Source organism: Eleutherodactylus coqui, chromosome 7 (assembly GCF_035609145.1).
Source record: "Eleutherodactylus coqui strain aEleCoq1 chromosome 7, aEleCoq1.hap1, whole genome shotgun sequence".
Classification (NCBI taxonomy): Eukaryota; Metazoa; Chordata; class Amphibia; order Anura; family Eleutherodactylidae; genus Eleutherodactylus; species Eleutherodactylus coqui.
In genome coordinates, this window is record NC_089843.1 from 149,599,020 (window position 1) to 149,617,498 (window position 18,479).

The following is an 18,479-nucleotide window of genomic DNA, read 5'->3' on the forward strand; positions in this document are numbered from 1 at the left end:
AAAAAGCAAATGCCATGAACACATTAACCCCTTAACAACCATTCACACGCCTTTTTATGGGCCGGTAAAGATGATTTATTTTGATGCAATCGCCTTTTTACAGCGCTGCATCAGAAGCTTGGCACAGGTGCTCAGCTGTTGCATAACAGCCTGACACTTACTCAAACGCAGGGGAGCTGCGGTCACCTCTGTTTAACCCTTTGTCACCCATCGAACCCCTATGTTGTGATTGTCGGGTCATATAGGTTGCTGTGGCACCTGGAAGCTTTAAAAATGGCCTGCGGGTCTGCCAACTTCTGTGGCCTAAGAGGCTCAGCCTTTGGCTGAGCTTTATAGGCTTTATAATAAACTGCTGTACTAAAGTATAGCAGTGTATTATAAGAATGATTGATTTAAAGATGGTAAAGTATAAAAAAAACCACATCAAAATCGCACTTTTACCCCTTTACTAAGTAAAAAAAATACATCTCAAATCTGGTATCACAGAGTTTGTAACGACCCAGAGAAAAAGTTAGTACATTATTTAACCCGCACACTGTACGCCATAAAATAAAACTGTCAAAAATGGCTAACTTTGCCTATCTCGCCTTACACAAAACTGAATAGAAAGCAATGAAAACGTTTAATGGATCAACAAATGTAACCATTAAAGAGTACAACGTAGCCTGCAAAATCCACCCCTCACCCAGCACTGCTGACATAGAAAAATGTTAGGGCTCTTTGAATGCTGCGATTAAAAAAAAATGTATGTGTGGAAAATGTTGCAAAAAAAAAAGAACCTATATAAATCTGGTACCGGCCTGCAGAATTAATGTAACCCGTTATTTGTACTGCACAATGACCATACCATAAAAAGCAATCAATGTACAAATAAAACTTGGTATCGCTGGAATCCTGCTCACCCAGAGGATAATGTTATCACATTATTTATTTTGTACACTGAACAGTGTGAAAATGAAATCTAAAATACTCTGGAATTCTTTTTCCCCATTTTCCTTTAAAAAGTAAACATTTTTACACCTGAAAATGGTACCTAAAAAAGTACAGTTCATAACGCAAAAAAACAAGCCCCCATATGGCCAACGTGACGGAAAAATAAGTTATGGCTTTTGAAAATTGAAGATGAAAGTGGAAAATTCCCCAAAAATCGTTGCATCCCAATGGCCAAAATAGGCCGTGTTCTTAAGGGGTTAAGGTACAAACCAGCTTGGTCACTGCGGAGTTAAACCACACAGCACCATAGTAAAGTATTTTTATTTACTTATTTTGTATCCCCATAACATCCTAACCTGTATATAATTATAATTTATAATTAATAGTTTTCTGGGCTATTTTTATTAACTCATCCTGAGATAGGTCACCAATAGCTAATCTTTTGGGGTACATTGTTTGGAACCCCAACCAATCAGCTGTTCCGGTACCCGTTGTCACCAGCAAAAGACAGGGAACAGAGTTGAAGCCGATAGCGCAGAACCTTGTGTAGTGGCTGGTGCTGGTAATTGCAGGTGCAGCTCCTATGACAGTTACCAGTGCCGGCCACTACACAAGGGTGGGAGCTATCTGCTTTTACTTCTTACCCTGTGTTTTGCTGGTGACCACAGGCACCCAAGCAGCTGATCAGTCTGGGTCCTGAATGGCTGACCCCAGCCGATCGATCTACTATCGATGACTTGCCCCAAGGACAGGTCATTAATAGTCAAAACCCAGAAAACTGCTTTAATAACATTTTGTTAAAGAAAATTCATAAAATGTGCATGTAATCACTTTATCATTCCCTATAAAGCTCTCCATAGCTTTTCATTACACGTGATTCATTTTATGACTCAGCTTAATTATGCGTCTGGCTTGTCTGCCAGATTTCTATAATTTTTTGTTGCTCTATCAGCCATTAATCACTTTCCAGAAGTACATTTTCTGTACTTTAGAAATAACTTTTTAATTATGATAAGGGAGGCTCATTAAGGGGGATCTATCATCACGTCCCCGCTGCCCGAAACGCATTACAAATACTTTTTTTTTTCTGGAATACTGAAAAGTTTCAGGGAAAACCTTGTGGCATATTTACTAAGACCAGCATTTCATCTCCTGGTCGGTGCAGTGCCTCCTGGAGTAAGAAACAACACATTTACTAAGAGGTGCACACTGAATTTGCTGTGCTCTCAGCTTCCGTGCCCCGCAAAGTCAAATCTGTGCCAACTAGGAGCTGGTGTAGATCTGCACTATAGTTTATCATCGTTTCTGAGGTTAATTATAGTAAATTAGCTTGACCCCACTCACTTTGCAAGAGCCACGGCAGAGGGCAAAAAGGTCAAAAAAATTTTGCACAGATGCCACTTTCGCAGATTGTGACTTTTTCATGCCACAGTTGTGGCACATGTCTCCTCATAAAGCCCACCAATAGATTTAAAAAAAGACTGACACAGAGCGACGTGTCCACTGGGTGACTCTCCACCTGCCTCCGCTTGATTTGACAGGTGTCTCCCTATTTGTTTACAGGGAGAGACATGGCAATCAAATCGGGTGAGCAGAGGCTGGAGTGGAGCCCACCTAGCGGACACATCACAACTTAGTCTGCATATCAAATTTGCATGCCCCATTTCATTTGCAGATACTCATGTTTCCCTATGGGTAGCTTGATTTGTGGATCTTCCACATGGGTGACGCAAATCGAACCCGCCCGTGGACATTGGGCCTGATAGTGAAAGGGCCGGTATCTCTGATATAGTAGCCATTCATTGTAATTACCTGAAAGAATTAGAAGGATGTTTTTTTTCCCTCACAGCATTTTTTGGAAAAATCAACATTGACGTTTTTGAAGGCACAAATGAGTGTAGCATTCTGGATGACCTTCTCAATGCACCAAGTGTCTAATTTCAGGAAATATATAGGTGCGTTATTTTAGAATTCAGCTGTAATTTGTGTTTGGTAAAGATTGTCCCATAACCTCTGGCAGCAGAAGGGTTAAATGGAACGGACATCCTCGCGTGACAAGTAATACACGTAATGTCGCTGGAGACTCGCAGATAATGGAAAAGAATACATTTTCCCCACAATTAAAATATGTAAATGTTGCCCGTTCGCGGGCATCGCTGTTCCACTAAGTAGGCCTTTCTTCGCTCGCTGCTGTCAGCGCTCAGTAATTGCAGATGTTCGGAGCATATCAATTTTAGAAATTAGACTTTCTTGTAGTTATAAACTGAGGTTCTTCAGATAGTCGGGTCTTTATAATGTCAGCCATACTGGAGGCGGGAATTCATCATCATTTTACACCAAGCCATTCTAATCTCTGGAATGTTGCTTTTTATCTAGACACTTTATCTCTGGGTTGGAAGGAATTGTGACACTAATTTCTTGAAGGATGTTTTAGGATTCCCTAACTATGCATCAGTGCCACAAAAAATGGTAAGTACAAGTGTGTATTGATTTTTATTTATTTATTTTTTTTCTTGGTCACATTATTAATGCTTTAGACAACCGGGCCTTAAAATAATTGATTTCGCTAAATTGCATCTCCAGTAATGCAATGAAAAATGTCTTAAGAATGAAAAGTAATTCCCTCAGTGTGTAAATGCAGGTTTCTTATCTAGAATTAATATTGTGCCCTTTGTTATTAGCTCCATTCACTTGCCGGCCAAACACTCCATTAATTTCACTATGGAGACATAAATTACTGTGGTCCTTCACTAGCAATCAGTCTGGTCTGACTGCACAACTCTTATCATTCTACGGACAGCAGAGAAGAAGGAACACGGCAGCAGTTGCACTAGGCCGGTCTCTATTCCAACCTGCAATATGAGGCAGCATTTCATTTTAATAGGTTTAGGTGGAAACTGCCATTAAAGCAGCTCTGTCATTCTCCTAGGTTCCCCCACTTGGGGTCTATGTAGGAGAGAGCGGAACGCTAGGCTCGGGGTATATAGTTTCGTATGATTAAATTCAGTATTTTCTTGTAAAGGTGCATTTACGCACACAGATGATCGCTCAAAATTCATCGAAAACTGACAGTCTTGAGCAATCCTTTTGCATAGGTACTAACTGCTAATCAGCCCTTTAGTAGTTAGGTTCATTTGCATGTATTTAGAGAACAGCGGGTGGTCTGTTCTCTAAATACATCACTATTGTTCTCTAGCGGGACAGCTGAGACTTTGACTGATCCTCTTTCAGGCTTCATTCCGGCAGTGTAGTTGGAAGTATGGTCAAAAAACCTCAACAGAAAAATCAGACATTTTTACAGTGGTTTTCAATGCATTTGCAGGCTTTACTACATCGGAAACTGCAGCAAAACATACAAAATTATTGTGTGCTTATTATTTTTTTTGTTTTGTTTTTTAGTGTGATTTTCACCACTCTGTCTGAGTATGTCCTTAGGTGGCTGTATATGGCCTTTTGGGTTTGGCTATATTGAGATTTTTGCTATGGTTTTCACTAAAACTGCTGCAAAAACGTATGTGGTTTAGCAGATGTTGTTTTGTAGAGAAGGTAATGTTTTTTCTGTGTTTTAAACTACTTTTGCCTTCTCTGTCTGGAGGTCTACAGCGCTCAGTGCTTTATTTATTGGCCCTGAGTATCTCTTGACTGCTGGAAGGGCTTTTGACTTTTTTTTGCATACTTTTTTTCTTTTGCCAAATCTGTAAAGGGGTGTGTCCTAAATAAAACCTCAGGCACTGAAAAAGCGACAAGTTTTTGGCACAAAAACTATTGTAAAACTAAGCCAACTAGTAGGTGGCATAAACGTAGGCTAGACAGTTTAAAGATGTACCAGATTTGTCATTCCGAAGAGTCATCTGAAGTTTGCACTGTCTAAACTGAGACCAGATCAGTTAATTTGTCCTGTTTTTCTTGCTAAGTATAGACTGGAGAATACAGTAGTCTTGTCTTTGGTACTTTCAATGCAAATTAAGTTGTCATTCTGGGAGTACCCATTTTTTCACAGAATAGGGTGATAAGATCTGATAAATGGGACCTGACCGCTGGGACCCTGATCGATCGCAAGAACAAGGATGCTATGTTCCCTGTTAGAAAAGAACATGGCTGAGAACGCTCAGCTGCCACCCCATTCAAACAGGCACATGGAAATCCCATGTGATCTATGTGGTAGAACCACATCCATCAAACACATCACCTTTCCAGTGGATAAGTTATCATTCTGGGAATATCTCTTTAATTTGTTTCAGAGCGTTTTCCGTTTTACTATGAATTATTTAGTTCCCTGATCTAGAGTTTACTTTTATAGACCCAGCTTCCAGAGTTGGACACTGTGGCCTCAGAAAGGACAAGAAACTTTATTTCATGGCTTAAGCGGGACAGTCCATTAAATCCCGTTTTGTATGTGTTGAAGTAAGTACTTGTGTGTTTGTGTGTGTGTAGAGTTGAGTTTAGAGATTCGTGTGACACAGTGTTAAGGCAGCAGAAATGCTGTCCTAAGCTCCCGCTCACAACCTGAAGGTTGCATGTTCAGTTAACTAGCTCAAGGTTCCATCCTTCTGAGACATGCTAGAGGGTAACATCCTTCCAAGGCATGTTGGGAGGTAACAAGATGACTGGGGAAGGCCATGGCAGAAACAGTCTGCCTAGAAAATGTCACAATGTGACATTACCCAAGGACTCAGTCTTGACTCGGTGCTTGCACCAGGGGACTTTACTTTTATTAGAGTTGAGTTTATTTCATGTTCTTTGCTTTTTCATAATTAAACATATGTGGACCCACATTTGAGCTGTGTTGTGAGCTACCATATATACTCGAGTATAAGCCTAGTTTTTCAGCACATTTTTTCATGCTGAAAACGCCCCACTCGGCTTATACTCGAGTGAGGTAAAAAAAAAAACCACAATACTCCCCTCCCAGCCGGTGTCTGTGTCCCTGGCGTGATGCTCTCCCCAGCGGTGTGGCAAGCAGCTTGAGAATTCTCTGTGCTGTCATCTCCCTGCTCAGCTTTAAATTCCCCCACCGTCAGTGCTGTGTAAGTAAGCGCTGTGATTGGATCGAATGCCAGCCAATCACAGCTGGCGCTCGATCGTTCACAGCCATACAGTGAATGACATCACTGAATGGCTGTAATTGGTTTATCGAGCGCCTGCTGTGATTGGCTGGTGCTCTATCCAATCACAGTGCTTACTTACACAGTGCTGACGGCGGGGGAATTCAAAATTCGAGCTGGGACATGACAGTGGGGAGAATTCTCAAGCATCTTTCCGCACCGCCGGGGATACAGATGCCGGCTGGTTGGTGAGTATTGTGCTTTTTTTTTTTTACCTAGTATATGCTCGAGTATAGCTCGGCTTATACTCGAGTCAATAAGTTTTACCAGTTTTTTGGGGTAAAACATATTGACTTGGCTTATACTCGGGTCGGCTAATACTTGAGTATATACGGTATATATCCTTTCTGGCTTCACACATCCTGTAGTCCAGCATCTTGCCACATTAGAGGATGTGAGGTTATCAGGAATGTATTCTATGTATGTATATGTGTGTATTAGAGATGAGCGAGCGTACTCGGCCACGCCCCTTTTTCGCCTGAGCGCCGCGATTTTCGAGTACTTCCGTACTCGGGCGAAAAGATTTGGGGGGCGCCGTGGGTGAGTGGGGGGTTGCAGCGGGGAGTGGGGGGGAGAGAGAGAGAGAGGGCTCCCCCCCTGTTCCCCGCTGCTACGCCACGACTCCCCCCGGCGCCCCCCGAATTTTTTCACCCGAGTACGGAAGTACTCGAAAATCGCGGTGCTCGATCGAGTAATTACTCGAAACGAGTAGGTTCGCTCATCTCTAGTATGTATATATAATATATATATATATATATATATTTTTTAACTTTTATGATCAGTTGATGTATGTTGTATATGTTCTCTAAGTCGGGTTCCGTATGGCTATTTTTCAGTGCTGACGTTTCTTTTAAGTAGCGAGTTCTATAATATGAAGCTTCTAGAAAATGTTATTCTTGTATAGCTAGAAAGTAATTTAATACTCGCCTTGTTCCGCCTCGAAGTAGTAATTCATCTTTGTCATTTCAGGGACGACAGTGCTGGGAAGACTGAATTCTTCCAGCGTTTAATTGAGGACCGTTCAGAAGCTGCATTCTCTTACTATGAATTTTTACTTCACATTCAACAACAAATATGCAAGTGACAGGGGTGCGCCACGCTGCCCCCATCATGAAGAATAGGTCCACTTCATCCCCAGACTCCCAGCCTTTGGTGGGGCCTATTTAGAAGACACACAACTGATGGACACCAAAGTACTCTTTTTGTACAATTCCCCAGCTGTTGCGAGCGGGCATCACTCTGTAGCTAACGTATTAGATAGATTGATGTGTGTTGAGTCGTGTGGCATTTTGGTGCTGTGTTTCTTCTACGTGATGAATGACTTAAAACTTTTTTTTTTCCTCCGACGATGGCAACCTTTTTTTCTAAACCTATTCTTCCGGATATGAAGAGACGCCAAAGAGCAGCGCTACAGTGTTTACTACGTTTTCAGAAACTTCTACGATCTTTTGGCATTCTTGACCAGGAAGATTTAGACTTGGCATATATCTCTATAGAGCTAAAATATATCTTGTATATAGCAAGAAATTTGTAAAGTGTACAAATGTAACTAAAATCTGACTTGCTGAACCATTGCTGAATGTAGAGCCCTTCTACAAAGTACTACATCTACCCGGATAAGGAAAACCTTTCTTTTCTGTTGAAATGATTCTGTGAATTTCTTTGACATACTAATTAAACATATTTTGCTTGACCATGTGTTTTATACTTATGCAAGTAATATCTATTTTAGAGACCAACATTTTAAAGTTTTAGATCCTTGATTTATTGTAAATGTAATTAAATCCTTTTATTTCTCTATAAGTAAATTTTTCAATCTTCAACTTGACTTCGTGTATTACTGGCATGCCCAGTTTGTTTAACTTAAATTGTACTTCAAGGGATACGCTCCTGTTTAACGGATATTGATAGTGGAGATGCAACTGCACCCTGGGTGGTACAACAGCAAAGGTGCGACACGCAGCAGGTACTGAGCGCGGGGCCGAAGAGGTAGAATACTCCACAGGCATTGCACGGTTGTCTCGCTACACGTAACACTCGGCACGCAGTTGCACTTCTACACGCCAGTGTCACAATGGGCAGGAGTGTATTCCTGGAGGTACACTTTGAGGCCTCCTTCACACGGGCGACCCTGCATCGCTGCACCATGCGATATCCCCGCAGCAATACCATGATTTTGTAGCGCTGCAAAGTAGCATGTGACGCTACAAAATCGCGCGACTTTGTAGCATCACGTGCGAGGATTTTCGGGGGCTTGAAATATAAGCCCTCCCCTGAAAATAAGCTGTAACTAAAGGAGAAAAAATAAAAAAACTATGCATCACCTCTTCCACCCTGTTCGGGGTGCCGCCGCAGCTTCTTCCCGGGTCCCGGCACTGATCTTCTTCTTCTTCATCTTCTGGCCAGGGATTGAAAAATCTACGCCTCCTGGAAGCGCTGGCTGTGATTAACTGACAGCCAATCACAGCTAGTGCTTGAAGAATGGATGTGATAGGTTCAATCGCTGCCATTCATTGAGCACTTGCTGTGATTGGCTAAGTGTTAGCCAATCACAGCCAGCGCTTTCAGGAAGCATGGCTTTTTGAATCCCCGCCAAAAGAGAAGATGATGATCAGTGCTGGGACCCGGGGAGAAAATCTGCGGCCGGGCTGACAGCTCGTCTAAGGTGATGTAGGTGTGTGGGTTTTTTTTCCGGCAGTTAGGGCTTAGATTGTAGCTTTGACAGTATTTGCTACTGTCAAAGTTGCATTGCATGCAAACCACATTTTCGTGCGATGCAACAGAGAGGAAGGCTCCATAGGGAAACATGGGCTACAAAACCTTGCGAGTTGTGGGAATATCGCCAGACCTGCCAGGTTTGTGTGTTGGGTTGTTGCATGCTACAAAACATCTCGTGTGAAGGAACCCATAGGAAACCATGGGCTTCACATACATGCGATTTTGTAGCCCGTGTGAAGGAGGCCTAAATCGAATACCTAGCTTTACTTGTAAACTGTATTTAAATTAAGTATAATCAATCAGCAGAAATGCAAAACGCTACTTCCACCTAAACTATTGTGAAAGTACACTGAGCAGTTAGAGGAATATTCCCATCTGAGATGAGATTACCCGAGTATCCTTTTGAATGGCATGGCCGCCAAAGTATCTGTTCTACGCTGCTTTTGTAACTCCCGTAGAAGTGAATGGGAGTTAAAGCAACACCCATTAAATGAAAATATAAGTTACGCAGGTTATAAGTTCCTCTAGCTGCGTGTACAAGACATTAGAAGTAAAGTACAATTTGATTTTGATAAACGGATTATTAATCCCTTAGTGACCAAGCATTTTTGGTTTTTTTCGATTTTCAGTTTTTTCCTCCCCCCCCCCCCCCCCTCTTTTTAAAAAAATCGTAGCTCCTTTATTTATCCATCGACGTCGCTGCATGAGGGCTTGTTTTTTGTGGGACGAGTTGTATTTTTCAATGGTGCTACTTAATGTACCATAAAATGTTCTGAAAAACTTTTTAAAAACTCAAGTGGTGAAAAATGGAAAAAAATAAATGAAATTCCAGCATCTTTCAGTGCGTCTTGTTTCTACGGTGCACAAGCTGCATCAAAAATGACAGGATAACTTTATTCTATGGGCCAGTACGATTACTACGATACCAAACTTGTATAGTTTTGTTGTTTTTTTTCACTATGCTACTTGTATTTTTTTCAAAGACATTTTTTCTTTATTTCAATTTTCTGCCGCCATCTTCTGAACGCAATAACTTTCTTTATTTTTCCATCAACGTAGTTTCCCGAGGGCTCGTGTTTTGTGGAACGTCCTGTAGTTTGTGTTAGTACAATTTTGGAATACATACGACTTTTTGATCGCTTATTATTGCATTTTTTTCTTGGAGACTGCGTGACCAAAAAAGCCCGTTTCTGGCGTTCTTTGTTGTTTTTTTTCCAGAAATAGTCCACCGTGTGGGGTAAATAATGCGTTACTTTGATAGATCGGACTTTTATCGACGCAGCGATACCAAATATGCATTTTAGTTTTATTTAAATTATTGTATTATAAATATGACAAAAGTTTGGTTTTTTTTGGTTTTTATAATTCGTAAAACTATATTCTTATTTTTATCTAATTTTTTTAGTCCCCCTGGGGAAACAATAACTTGCGATGCTTTAAACCGCTCCAGCAGTATGATGTAATGCATTAGCATTACATCATACTGCAATCTGACATGGGATGGCTTGATAGCCATTTTGCCATGACAGCCCTAGGACCTTTCAGAAGGCCCCCTGCTGCCATGACACCCACACGGCTCCCTGCGATCTTATTGCGGGGCGCCTTTCGGGACCCCCGAACATCGGTCGGGGCATTTAAAGGGTTATTACCCCGATGAGCCCCGCGGCTCACCAGAGGTGTTGCCGCCGGGTGTCAGCTGTAAAAAACATCCAACACCCGGATGTTTACTGTCAGTGCATGAAAACATTTTTATTTACATACCAAGGCTGAAAACCTATAGACGATCTCTCAGCTGAGCAGTGGCTACAGCTGTGCTCTGTCTAGGCAATGCTCTGGGAGCTCCAGACATGCACATAGCAAACTATCAGAGGTTTGTCCTAGTGGATATAGCTCATAGAGCATTGCCTATACTTCATACAACTAAACCCACTTGTTAGGCTGTTTTCCCACAGCTGAGAAATTCGTGCGAGACTTGTACGTTGCGAGATGCACAAATTTTCATTGATACTATGCAGGAAACAAATCGCGGCACGTCCTACTTTTGGGCATGCCCTCGCATCGCCCATTGCTTTCAATGGGGCTGACGGCAGCATCCCACCATGTACTATACGATGCAAGGTTTGCCTATTGAAAACCATGGGAGAAACTATGCGATCCTGACAGCCGCGGCGGAGGATCGCTACCTCACTGAAGTGATGCGAGGTGGTTTTCATATAAAAATGCCTCGCTTCCTCAGGGATATCGCATGTTGGCGAGCTCTATATCGGGCCATGATTTGCCGCCCAATATCGCACTCACCTGTGTGAAGATAGCCCTAGCGGCAAGCAGGACTGACGGTGTACGGGTTTTCAGCCTCTGTGAGCAGAAATGTTTTCATCTAGTGACTGCAAACCATTGTATGAGAGAGTTGCAGGACTTTTCATGGTACGGTGATTAATTCTATAGCACTGCAGAACCTCTTTGTATTCTAAAAACAAGATCCAACATGCTGTGTAAGGCGATTTCAGACATTTTTCGATGTGCTGCTCTTTTCGTTGTTCACCTGATGTCATTTAATTGGACAGCTGAATACATGAAATGGGCACAGAGAAAATACAGCAATGGTCCTAGGGAGGACCGCAGGAAGGCTCCACCCATGACGTTCTAGTGAGCGGATAGCTCCAGGGCTAACTTGAGGAGGTGATGAGCTTGAACTGGAGGATAGAATCTAAATAAGAGTGTAAAATACACTGAGGGTACTTCACCTGTAGGGAAAAATCCTCAGCAATTTCCGCAGCAGTATTCACCCCTTCAACTGAAAGGATGAGATCTGCGTCAAGAACCACGTGAAATCTGCACCAAATGTATTGCAGTTTTGAATGCAAATCCGCAGCAGATATGGCAGGAACATACCCTTAAGGCCTCATGTCCACTGGAAAAATCAGGCCCGCCGGGGATTCTTCATGCAGAATCCCGCAGAGGGTCCCTCCTTTTCCGCGGACATGAGGCCTAAAAAGATTTACTTACCTGTCCGGACGCTGCGGATCTGCCCTCCGTCGTGGCCGGATCTTCTGTCTTTGGCTCTGTGGATGTGCTCGGCACGCCAGCAGTGCGCCGCGCCCATGCGCCGTGCACTTTTTTCTTTGCTTGAACTCCTGCTCTCCCACGCCGAAGAGCAGGAATTCAGCTACAGGTGTGCCGCGGATCCGGATGGCTTCCATAGGCTTTAATAGAAGCCTGCAGGAGCCGTCCCCGCAGGAGACCTGCACTAAAATGGAGCATGCTGCGGGTGGTTTCCCGCACACACAATCCACGCCTCAAGGGAAAATGACATCCGCAGGTATGTAACTACCTGCGGGTGTGGATCACGCGTGCGGGTGACCCGCTGCAGATCTGTCCCTGTGGACATGAGGCCTAAGGTGTTTTCACAGTGCATTATTTGTGTTTAATAAAGGCTATAAAAACTAGCAATTTTCCTTATTTATTTTAAAGGGCCACTCTGGCAAAAACATATTTTTTGCTTGCCTACCCCTCCTTTCCCTTCACCTATTGCAGTATGGAGGTCTCCTCTGTGTATGCCAGCCATTTCCATGCAATGTGGTGCATTGTCTGTGGTTTATCATGCATAATCCTGAGTAAGATAGCACAGCATTAGTAAAGGGACTATACCATTTCTGCCTGCCGGAGGAACATGTTGATTTATATTTGCCTTTTATATTCCCCTAAATAAGATACAGATCATGCAGTCAGGAGGATGAGCTGTGATCTCCTCTATTATTACTCACAGGAGCTGTGTGATCATCAGTAATTGTGACAGGAGTGTCTGTGTTCCCTCTAGGTAGCTTCTGTGGTAGGATTCGTGCAACCGCTCAACACAGATTGAAGAAATTGACTCGAAACTTTACATATAAACACAAGTAGATATTAGCTATTCAGATCTGAGATCACATGACCATCTGAAGAGACCGTTTCAGATAGAATTAACTAATGAAGGTAACACTAGCTTACTTATATATACTGGTACATAGTGAATGAAAAAAGGGAAATCACCGGAGTGGCCCTTTAACTTTTATGTTTGTCTGTTGTATAAAATGGAAAAACATTTTTTTTCTTAATGCGTAACCAAATGTGAGGGATTGCTGAACATGCAGCCATTAGGGTAATGTTATTACAACATGTATCATTGTGGGAAGTGAGCTAGCACAAACGACTGCTGGAAGAGGTTTGCTGCCGGGATAGTGTGTTGTGTGAGATTTCCTGCCGCTCGGGTGCTAAAATGTCATTTACGGCTTTTAGTCTCGAAAATCTGTCTTCATTGTACAAATGTACGTGTGGCTTGGTAAAAGGAAATGTGTAGGGAGTCATTTATTAACAAGTTTCTTTGTTTTGTGGTAGAAAACAACAATGCTGCTCCGTTCTAAGATATTCATAAAAAGGGGGGAAAGAAATCTATGTGATCCCCCGGACTGCGAAGACTTGCTAAAGAATTCTCAAGGAATGGGGCTCTTCAAAGCAAACTGCTGCAACGTTATACACTTTAGGGTTGGGTTCACACGGGCCGCAATTGCCACAGAATTTCCGTACGGCAATTCCGCCCGTGCCTCCTAATTCCGGGATTAGCCAGCAGAGTGGATAAGATTTAGCAAAAATCTCATCCTCACGCTACCGCCAATCCATTGCGGCAAAACCGGGTGGAAACTGACATGCAGCACGGAATTCAATTCCGCGGCATGTCAATTTTTTTCCGTTTCCGCTGCGGCCTCTCTATGGGGAGATAAAGCCGCAGCGAAACGGCTACAAAACCCACGGCTAAAGGCCACGGGTTTGAAGCTGCGCTCTTTCAGCGGAATTCTCAGCTGTGAAAACCCAGCCTAAATTACTGTGCTAGAGAAGAAAAGTGCTTTTGCTGTAACTCCACAAATTGTGATTTCCCCCCCCCCCCCCCCCCTTCCTCATCATGGCAAAAATACTCATAAAATCTGCCGATTTCAATACACACTCAGGCAGCGTGACCCAAGTGACAAATTTGCACCATTAAATATAGTTATGACCGACTCCAGTAGCCACAGTGCTTTTAGGGCTCAGTCACACATGCGTTTTTACATGCGGTTTTCTGCGCGTCAGAAAATTCGCACTAGATAGAACCAATGCTTTTCAATAACAGCGGTCACATGTGCGAATTTTACATGCAGAAAACCGCCCACGGCGAAAATTATAGGACACTGGTTTGCAGAACGCATGTAACTGCGGCAAACCAGTGTTCTATGTATGTGAAACCCCTGGGGTTTCACCTTGCGCCCAATGGGGACGGCGGCAGCAGCGTCGACCCCATTGAGAACATATAATGTAGATCGAGATCCTCTGTCACAGCTGTGGCAGAGGAGAGCGATGTTCTCCCATTGAATTTAATGGAGCCGGCAATACAGTGAGTGCTGCCTCTGATTAGCTGAGCGCATGGACCAATTAGAGGCAGCTCTCAGCTGTCATTCAATAGCTGAGAGCTGCCTCTGATTGGTCACAGCTGTGGCAGAGGAGCGCGATGTTCTCCCATTGAATTCGACGGAACCGGCAATACAGCAGGCTCCATTGAAAGCAATGGGATGACGGCAAGCGCTGCAGTGATTTTCGGGGAAGGACTTCAAATGTAAGCCCTTCCCTAAAAAACAATCCAAAAATGTGTGAAAAAAAAAAACTATACTCCCCTCTCTGCAGCTGCCGGGGCTCAGCCGCGTCCGGCCGACTCTTCTCCTACACTGCTCTGAGTAGTATTCAGCAGACGTATTCAAAATAGTTAAACCACGCTAATTTTGGGTCGATAAACATAAATATGACATTAGCTTGTGTTTATTAGCTCTGGTTTTTAAGATCTACTACTCTCAAATCAAAATACGCTTTGAAGATCTTTCTTTTCTCAAAATAACTAAACTACCCTAATTTTGGGTCGAGGAAAATTATTGTGACATTATATTTTGTTTAGAAACTCTGTTTCTATAGATACACTAACTTCAAATAAAAGGGCTTAATCATATGAACGGATTCTCCTTGCTAGGCGCTTGTACTCCTTTTTTCTGGGGCGTCTCTTGTCAAAGTCCAACAGTCTTTATGATTATTAATAATAATCTTTATATAGCGCCAAACATATTCTACAGCGCTTACAAAAATGGGGCTACAGAAAAACAAAAGTACAAAAACCACGGTTCCATAGTAATCAGTTGATGGAAACAGTAGGGGTGAGGGGCTCTAACAAGCTTACATACTACAAATAATGGGGGGGGCTACAGAAGGTAAAGGGCCTGGAGATGTGCACGGTATGGTGAGGTGGAGAGTGGGGTGCTATACACATAGACAATGGTCAGACATTAAGCCATATGGTGGCTGAATCGGTGTGACTGCAGGTTGTGGTTGATGGCGGCTAGCAGGGATTGCAGTCACTAGGGCAGGGAACACGTTATCAGGCGGAGTACAGAGGGGTTTGGTTTAGGAGATGTGGTATGCCTCCCTAAAGTGGTGCCTTTTTAGAGCATGCCTAACGTTTTGTGAATTGGGGATTGTGTGGATAGTTTTGGGTAGCGCATTCCAGAGGACTGGTGCTGCTCTGGAGAAGTCTTGAAGGTGGGAATGAGAGGCTCGAATTAAAGTGGCACTCAGTCTGATTTTGTTAGCAGAGCGGAGAGCCCGGCCTGGGTGGAGTATCGAGATGAGGGAGGCAATGTAGGGCAGCACAGTGCTATGGAGGGCTTTATGGATGAAGGTAGTGAGTTTAAATTGAATTCTGTATTTGACGGGCAGCCAGTGCAGTGACTGGCAGAGGGCAGAGACGTCCGAGTAGTGGCTGGACAAGAAGATGAGCCTGGCTGCCGCATTCAGGATAGGTTGGAGGGGGCAGAGTCTGGAGCAGGGGAGGCTGATCAGCAACGAGTTGCAATAATCGAGGCGAGAGTGGATGAGGGCAACGGTGAGCATTTTTAGCGTGTTCACGGTGAGGGAAGCGCAAATTCTTGCGCTGTTCTTGAGGTGTAGCTGACATGTTCAGACCACATATTGGACATGTGGGGTAAAGGAGAGATCAAGTCGAATATAACCCAAAGGCAGTGGGCATGCTGTCTGGGAGTTATGGTGGTGCCACACACTGAGATGGAGATATCAGGATGAGGTCGGTTAGTGCAGGGCTGAAACACTAGTAGGTCAGTTTTTGAGAGGTTGAGTTTTAGGTAGAGAGAGAGGACAGACAGTCGGTGATGTTTTGGAGGAAGGGTGCAGAGATGTTATGGGAAGAGGTGTATAACTGAGTGTCGTCAGCGTAGAGGTGATATTGGTGGCCAAATCTCCTAATGGTTTGTCCAATAGGGGCTGTGTAGATGGAGAGAAGGAGGGGCCAAGGACCGAGCCCTGGGGGACCCCAACAGCAAGGGGAAGAGGAGCGGGAAGTGGAGTGGAGGTAGAGCCAGCAAAGGAGACATTGAAGGAGCTGTCCGATAGGTAGGAGGAGAACCAGGAGAGAGCAGTGTCCATTAGGCCAATGCAGCAAAGCATACTGAGGAGGAGTTTGTGGTCAACAGTGTCATATGCTGCGGAGAGATCGAGGAGGATCAATAGAGAGTAGTCAACCCTCAATTTGGCTGTCAGGAGGTCGTTTGACACCTTTGTAAGGGCGGTTTCTGTTGAGTGTTGGGGGCGGAAGCTGAGCTGTAAAGGGTCGAGAAAAGAGCTGTCTGATAGATCGCTTATAAGGCGGGAGTAAACCAGGCATTCTAGTAGTTTGGAGATGGGTCGGTAGTTGGCACCATCAGTCAAGGCCAGAGTCTGTTTCTTTAGCAGTGTGGATATGATGGCATGTTTGAAAGAGGAGGGAAAAATGCCTGAGGTCAGAAAGAGGTTGAATATAGTGGTCAGATGGGAGATAACCACCGGGGAGTGGGACCAGAGGAGGTGTGAAGGGAGAACGTCACTAGCGCAGGTGGTGGGGCGAGCAGAAAAAAGCAATCTGGAGACTTCTTCCCCTGTTGTTGGTCTGAATACAGATAGTGAGCAGGGGCTGTTACTGACAAGACTAGGGTCGGAGCTAGTCTGAGATTGGGGTAATTCAACGTTTCTGGGTAGAAAATGTCACCTTACCACACGTGATAAATATTTTGAGAAGAGTTTTTACAATTACATGGCATCCTGGATTCTAACCTAAAAATTACAAAACATAAAAAACAAGTTGGAGAACACTTCATTGCATTTTTTTATTGTAATATATACATATTAACTCTAAGATTTAAAGGGGTTGTCTCGCGAAACCAAGTGGGGTTATACACTTCCGTATGGCCATATTAATGCACTTTGTAATGTACATTGTGCATTAAATATGAGCCATACAGAAGTTATTCCACTTACCTGCTCCGTTGCTAGCGTCCTCGTCTCCATGGTTCCGTCTAAATTCGCTGGCAGCTTGCTTTTTTAGACGCGCTTGCGCAGTCCGGTCTTCTCTATTCAGCACGAGCCGCTTCAGTGTGCTCCCCGCTACAGCTCTTCTGCGCATGCGCAGACGAGCTGTCACTGCTCGGGAGCGCGCTGCAGCGGCCATTCTGCACCTTCCTCTGTTAGAGGAAGGTGCAGAAACTGGAGCTGCCCAGCGGAGAAGCCCAGCCCAGCCCAGCAGCCCCGAGAAGCGTCCCAGGTAAGTGATGGGTCGGGGGGGAACTAGCGCTGGGTCGGGGGGGAACTAGCGCTGCGTCGGGGGAACTAGCGCTGCGCCGGGGGGGGGCTGTCGCTGCGATGGGGGAACTAGCGCTAGGCCGGGGGGGCTGTCGCTGCGATGGGGGGGCTGCCGCTGTGCCGGGCTGCGCCGGGGGGGGCTGTCGCTGCGCCGGGGGGGGGCTGCCGCTGTGATGGGGGAACTAGCGCTAGGCCGGGGGGGCTGTCGCTAGGCCGGGGGGGGGCTGCCGCTGCGATGGGGGGGCTGTCGCTAGGCCGGGGGGGCTGCCGCTAGGCCGGGGGAACTAGCGCTGGGCTCCGGAACCTAGCGCTGGGCTCCGGGGCCTTCACCTGGGCTGAGGGTCTAGCGCTGGGGAGCCGGGGGCTAGCGCCTTACCTGCTGCCTGGTGGTGGGCGTCTGGTCGGCGGCTGCGGGGCGTCTGGTCGGCGGCTGCGATGCGTCCGGTTGCCATGGAGACACAGCTGGCGGCGTCTCGGGAGCGCGCACGTCGGGCTGCAGCGAGCGACGGGGAAAGAGCCGGCGGCCATCTTGAGAAAACTTTATAAGTTGCTGAAACGCTGGAACGGTAAGTACAAACCAGCTAGAAATGTCATTTACAGGGGGGCTTAGTAATGTGTACTTAATGGGGGGGACTGGGCAAAAAAAAAATTTAACTGCTTCCTCGAGACATCTCCTTTAAGCATTACGGCTTCTGATTTACATTTTAGTTATTCAACCATTTCACTATATATACACGTGTTTACTTATTTAATGATTCCACTCATCTAACCCTGTGGATCTGAATAAAGGTTCAAATATTTAACGTAAATAGGCTGCATCTCAGAGCCAAGAGCCAACTCAAAGTTTTCAATGTCCTTTTTGTTTCTTCCATGATGAAATGATTAACAAATGCCTACTTTCAAGTTGGAAAGATTTTCACTATTGACCAGTGTAAACATTCCGTGTAAGAGTTTCTTAGTAGTGATTTTTTTAGATTTTTGTTGCTTTTTTATCGTGACATAAATCTTGAGTCATTTTAAAAAGCAGTAGCTGCTTTTTTTTCT

General features: G+C 44.5%; 1 protein-coding gene across 1 annotated transcript in view; it reads left to right on the forward strand.

Moving 5' to 3' along the window:
• SEC24B (SEC24 homolog B, COPII coat complex component) overlaps positions 1-7,861 on the forward strand; it is an 83,380-nt gene extending 75,519 nt beyond the window's left edge. The window contains exons 22-24 of the mRNA XM_066573824.1: positions 3,310-3,402; positions 5,234-5,337; positions 7,008-7,861. Of these exons, the coding sequence (XP_066429921.1) occupies positions 3,310-3,402; positions 5,234-5,337; positions 7,008-7,122 (312 nt within the window). The 3' untranslated portion in view covers positions 7,123-7,861. The remainder of the gene's footprint in view (positions 1-3,309; positions 3,403-5,233; positions 5,338-7,007) is intronic.
• Positions 7,862-18,479: the final 10,618 nt, after the last annotated feature.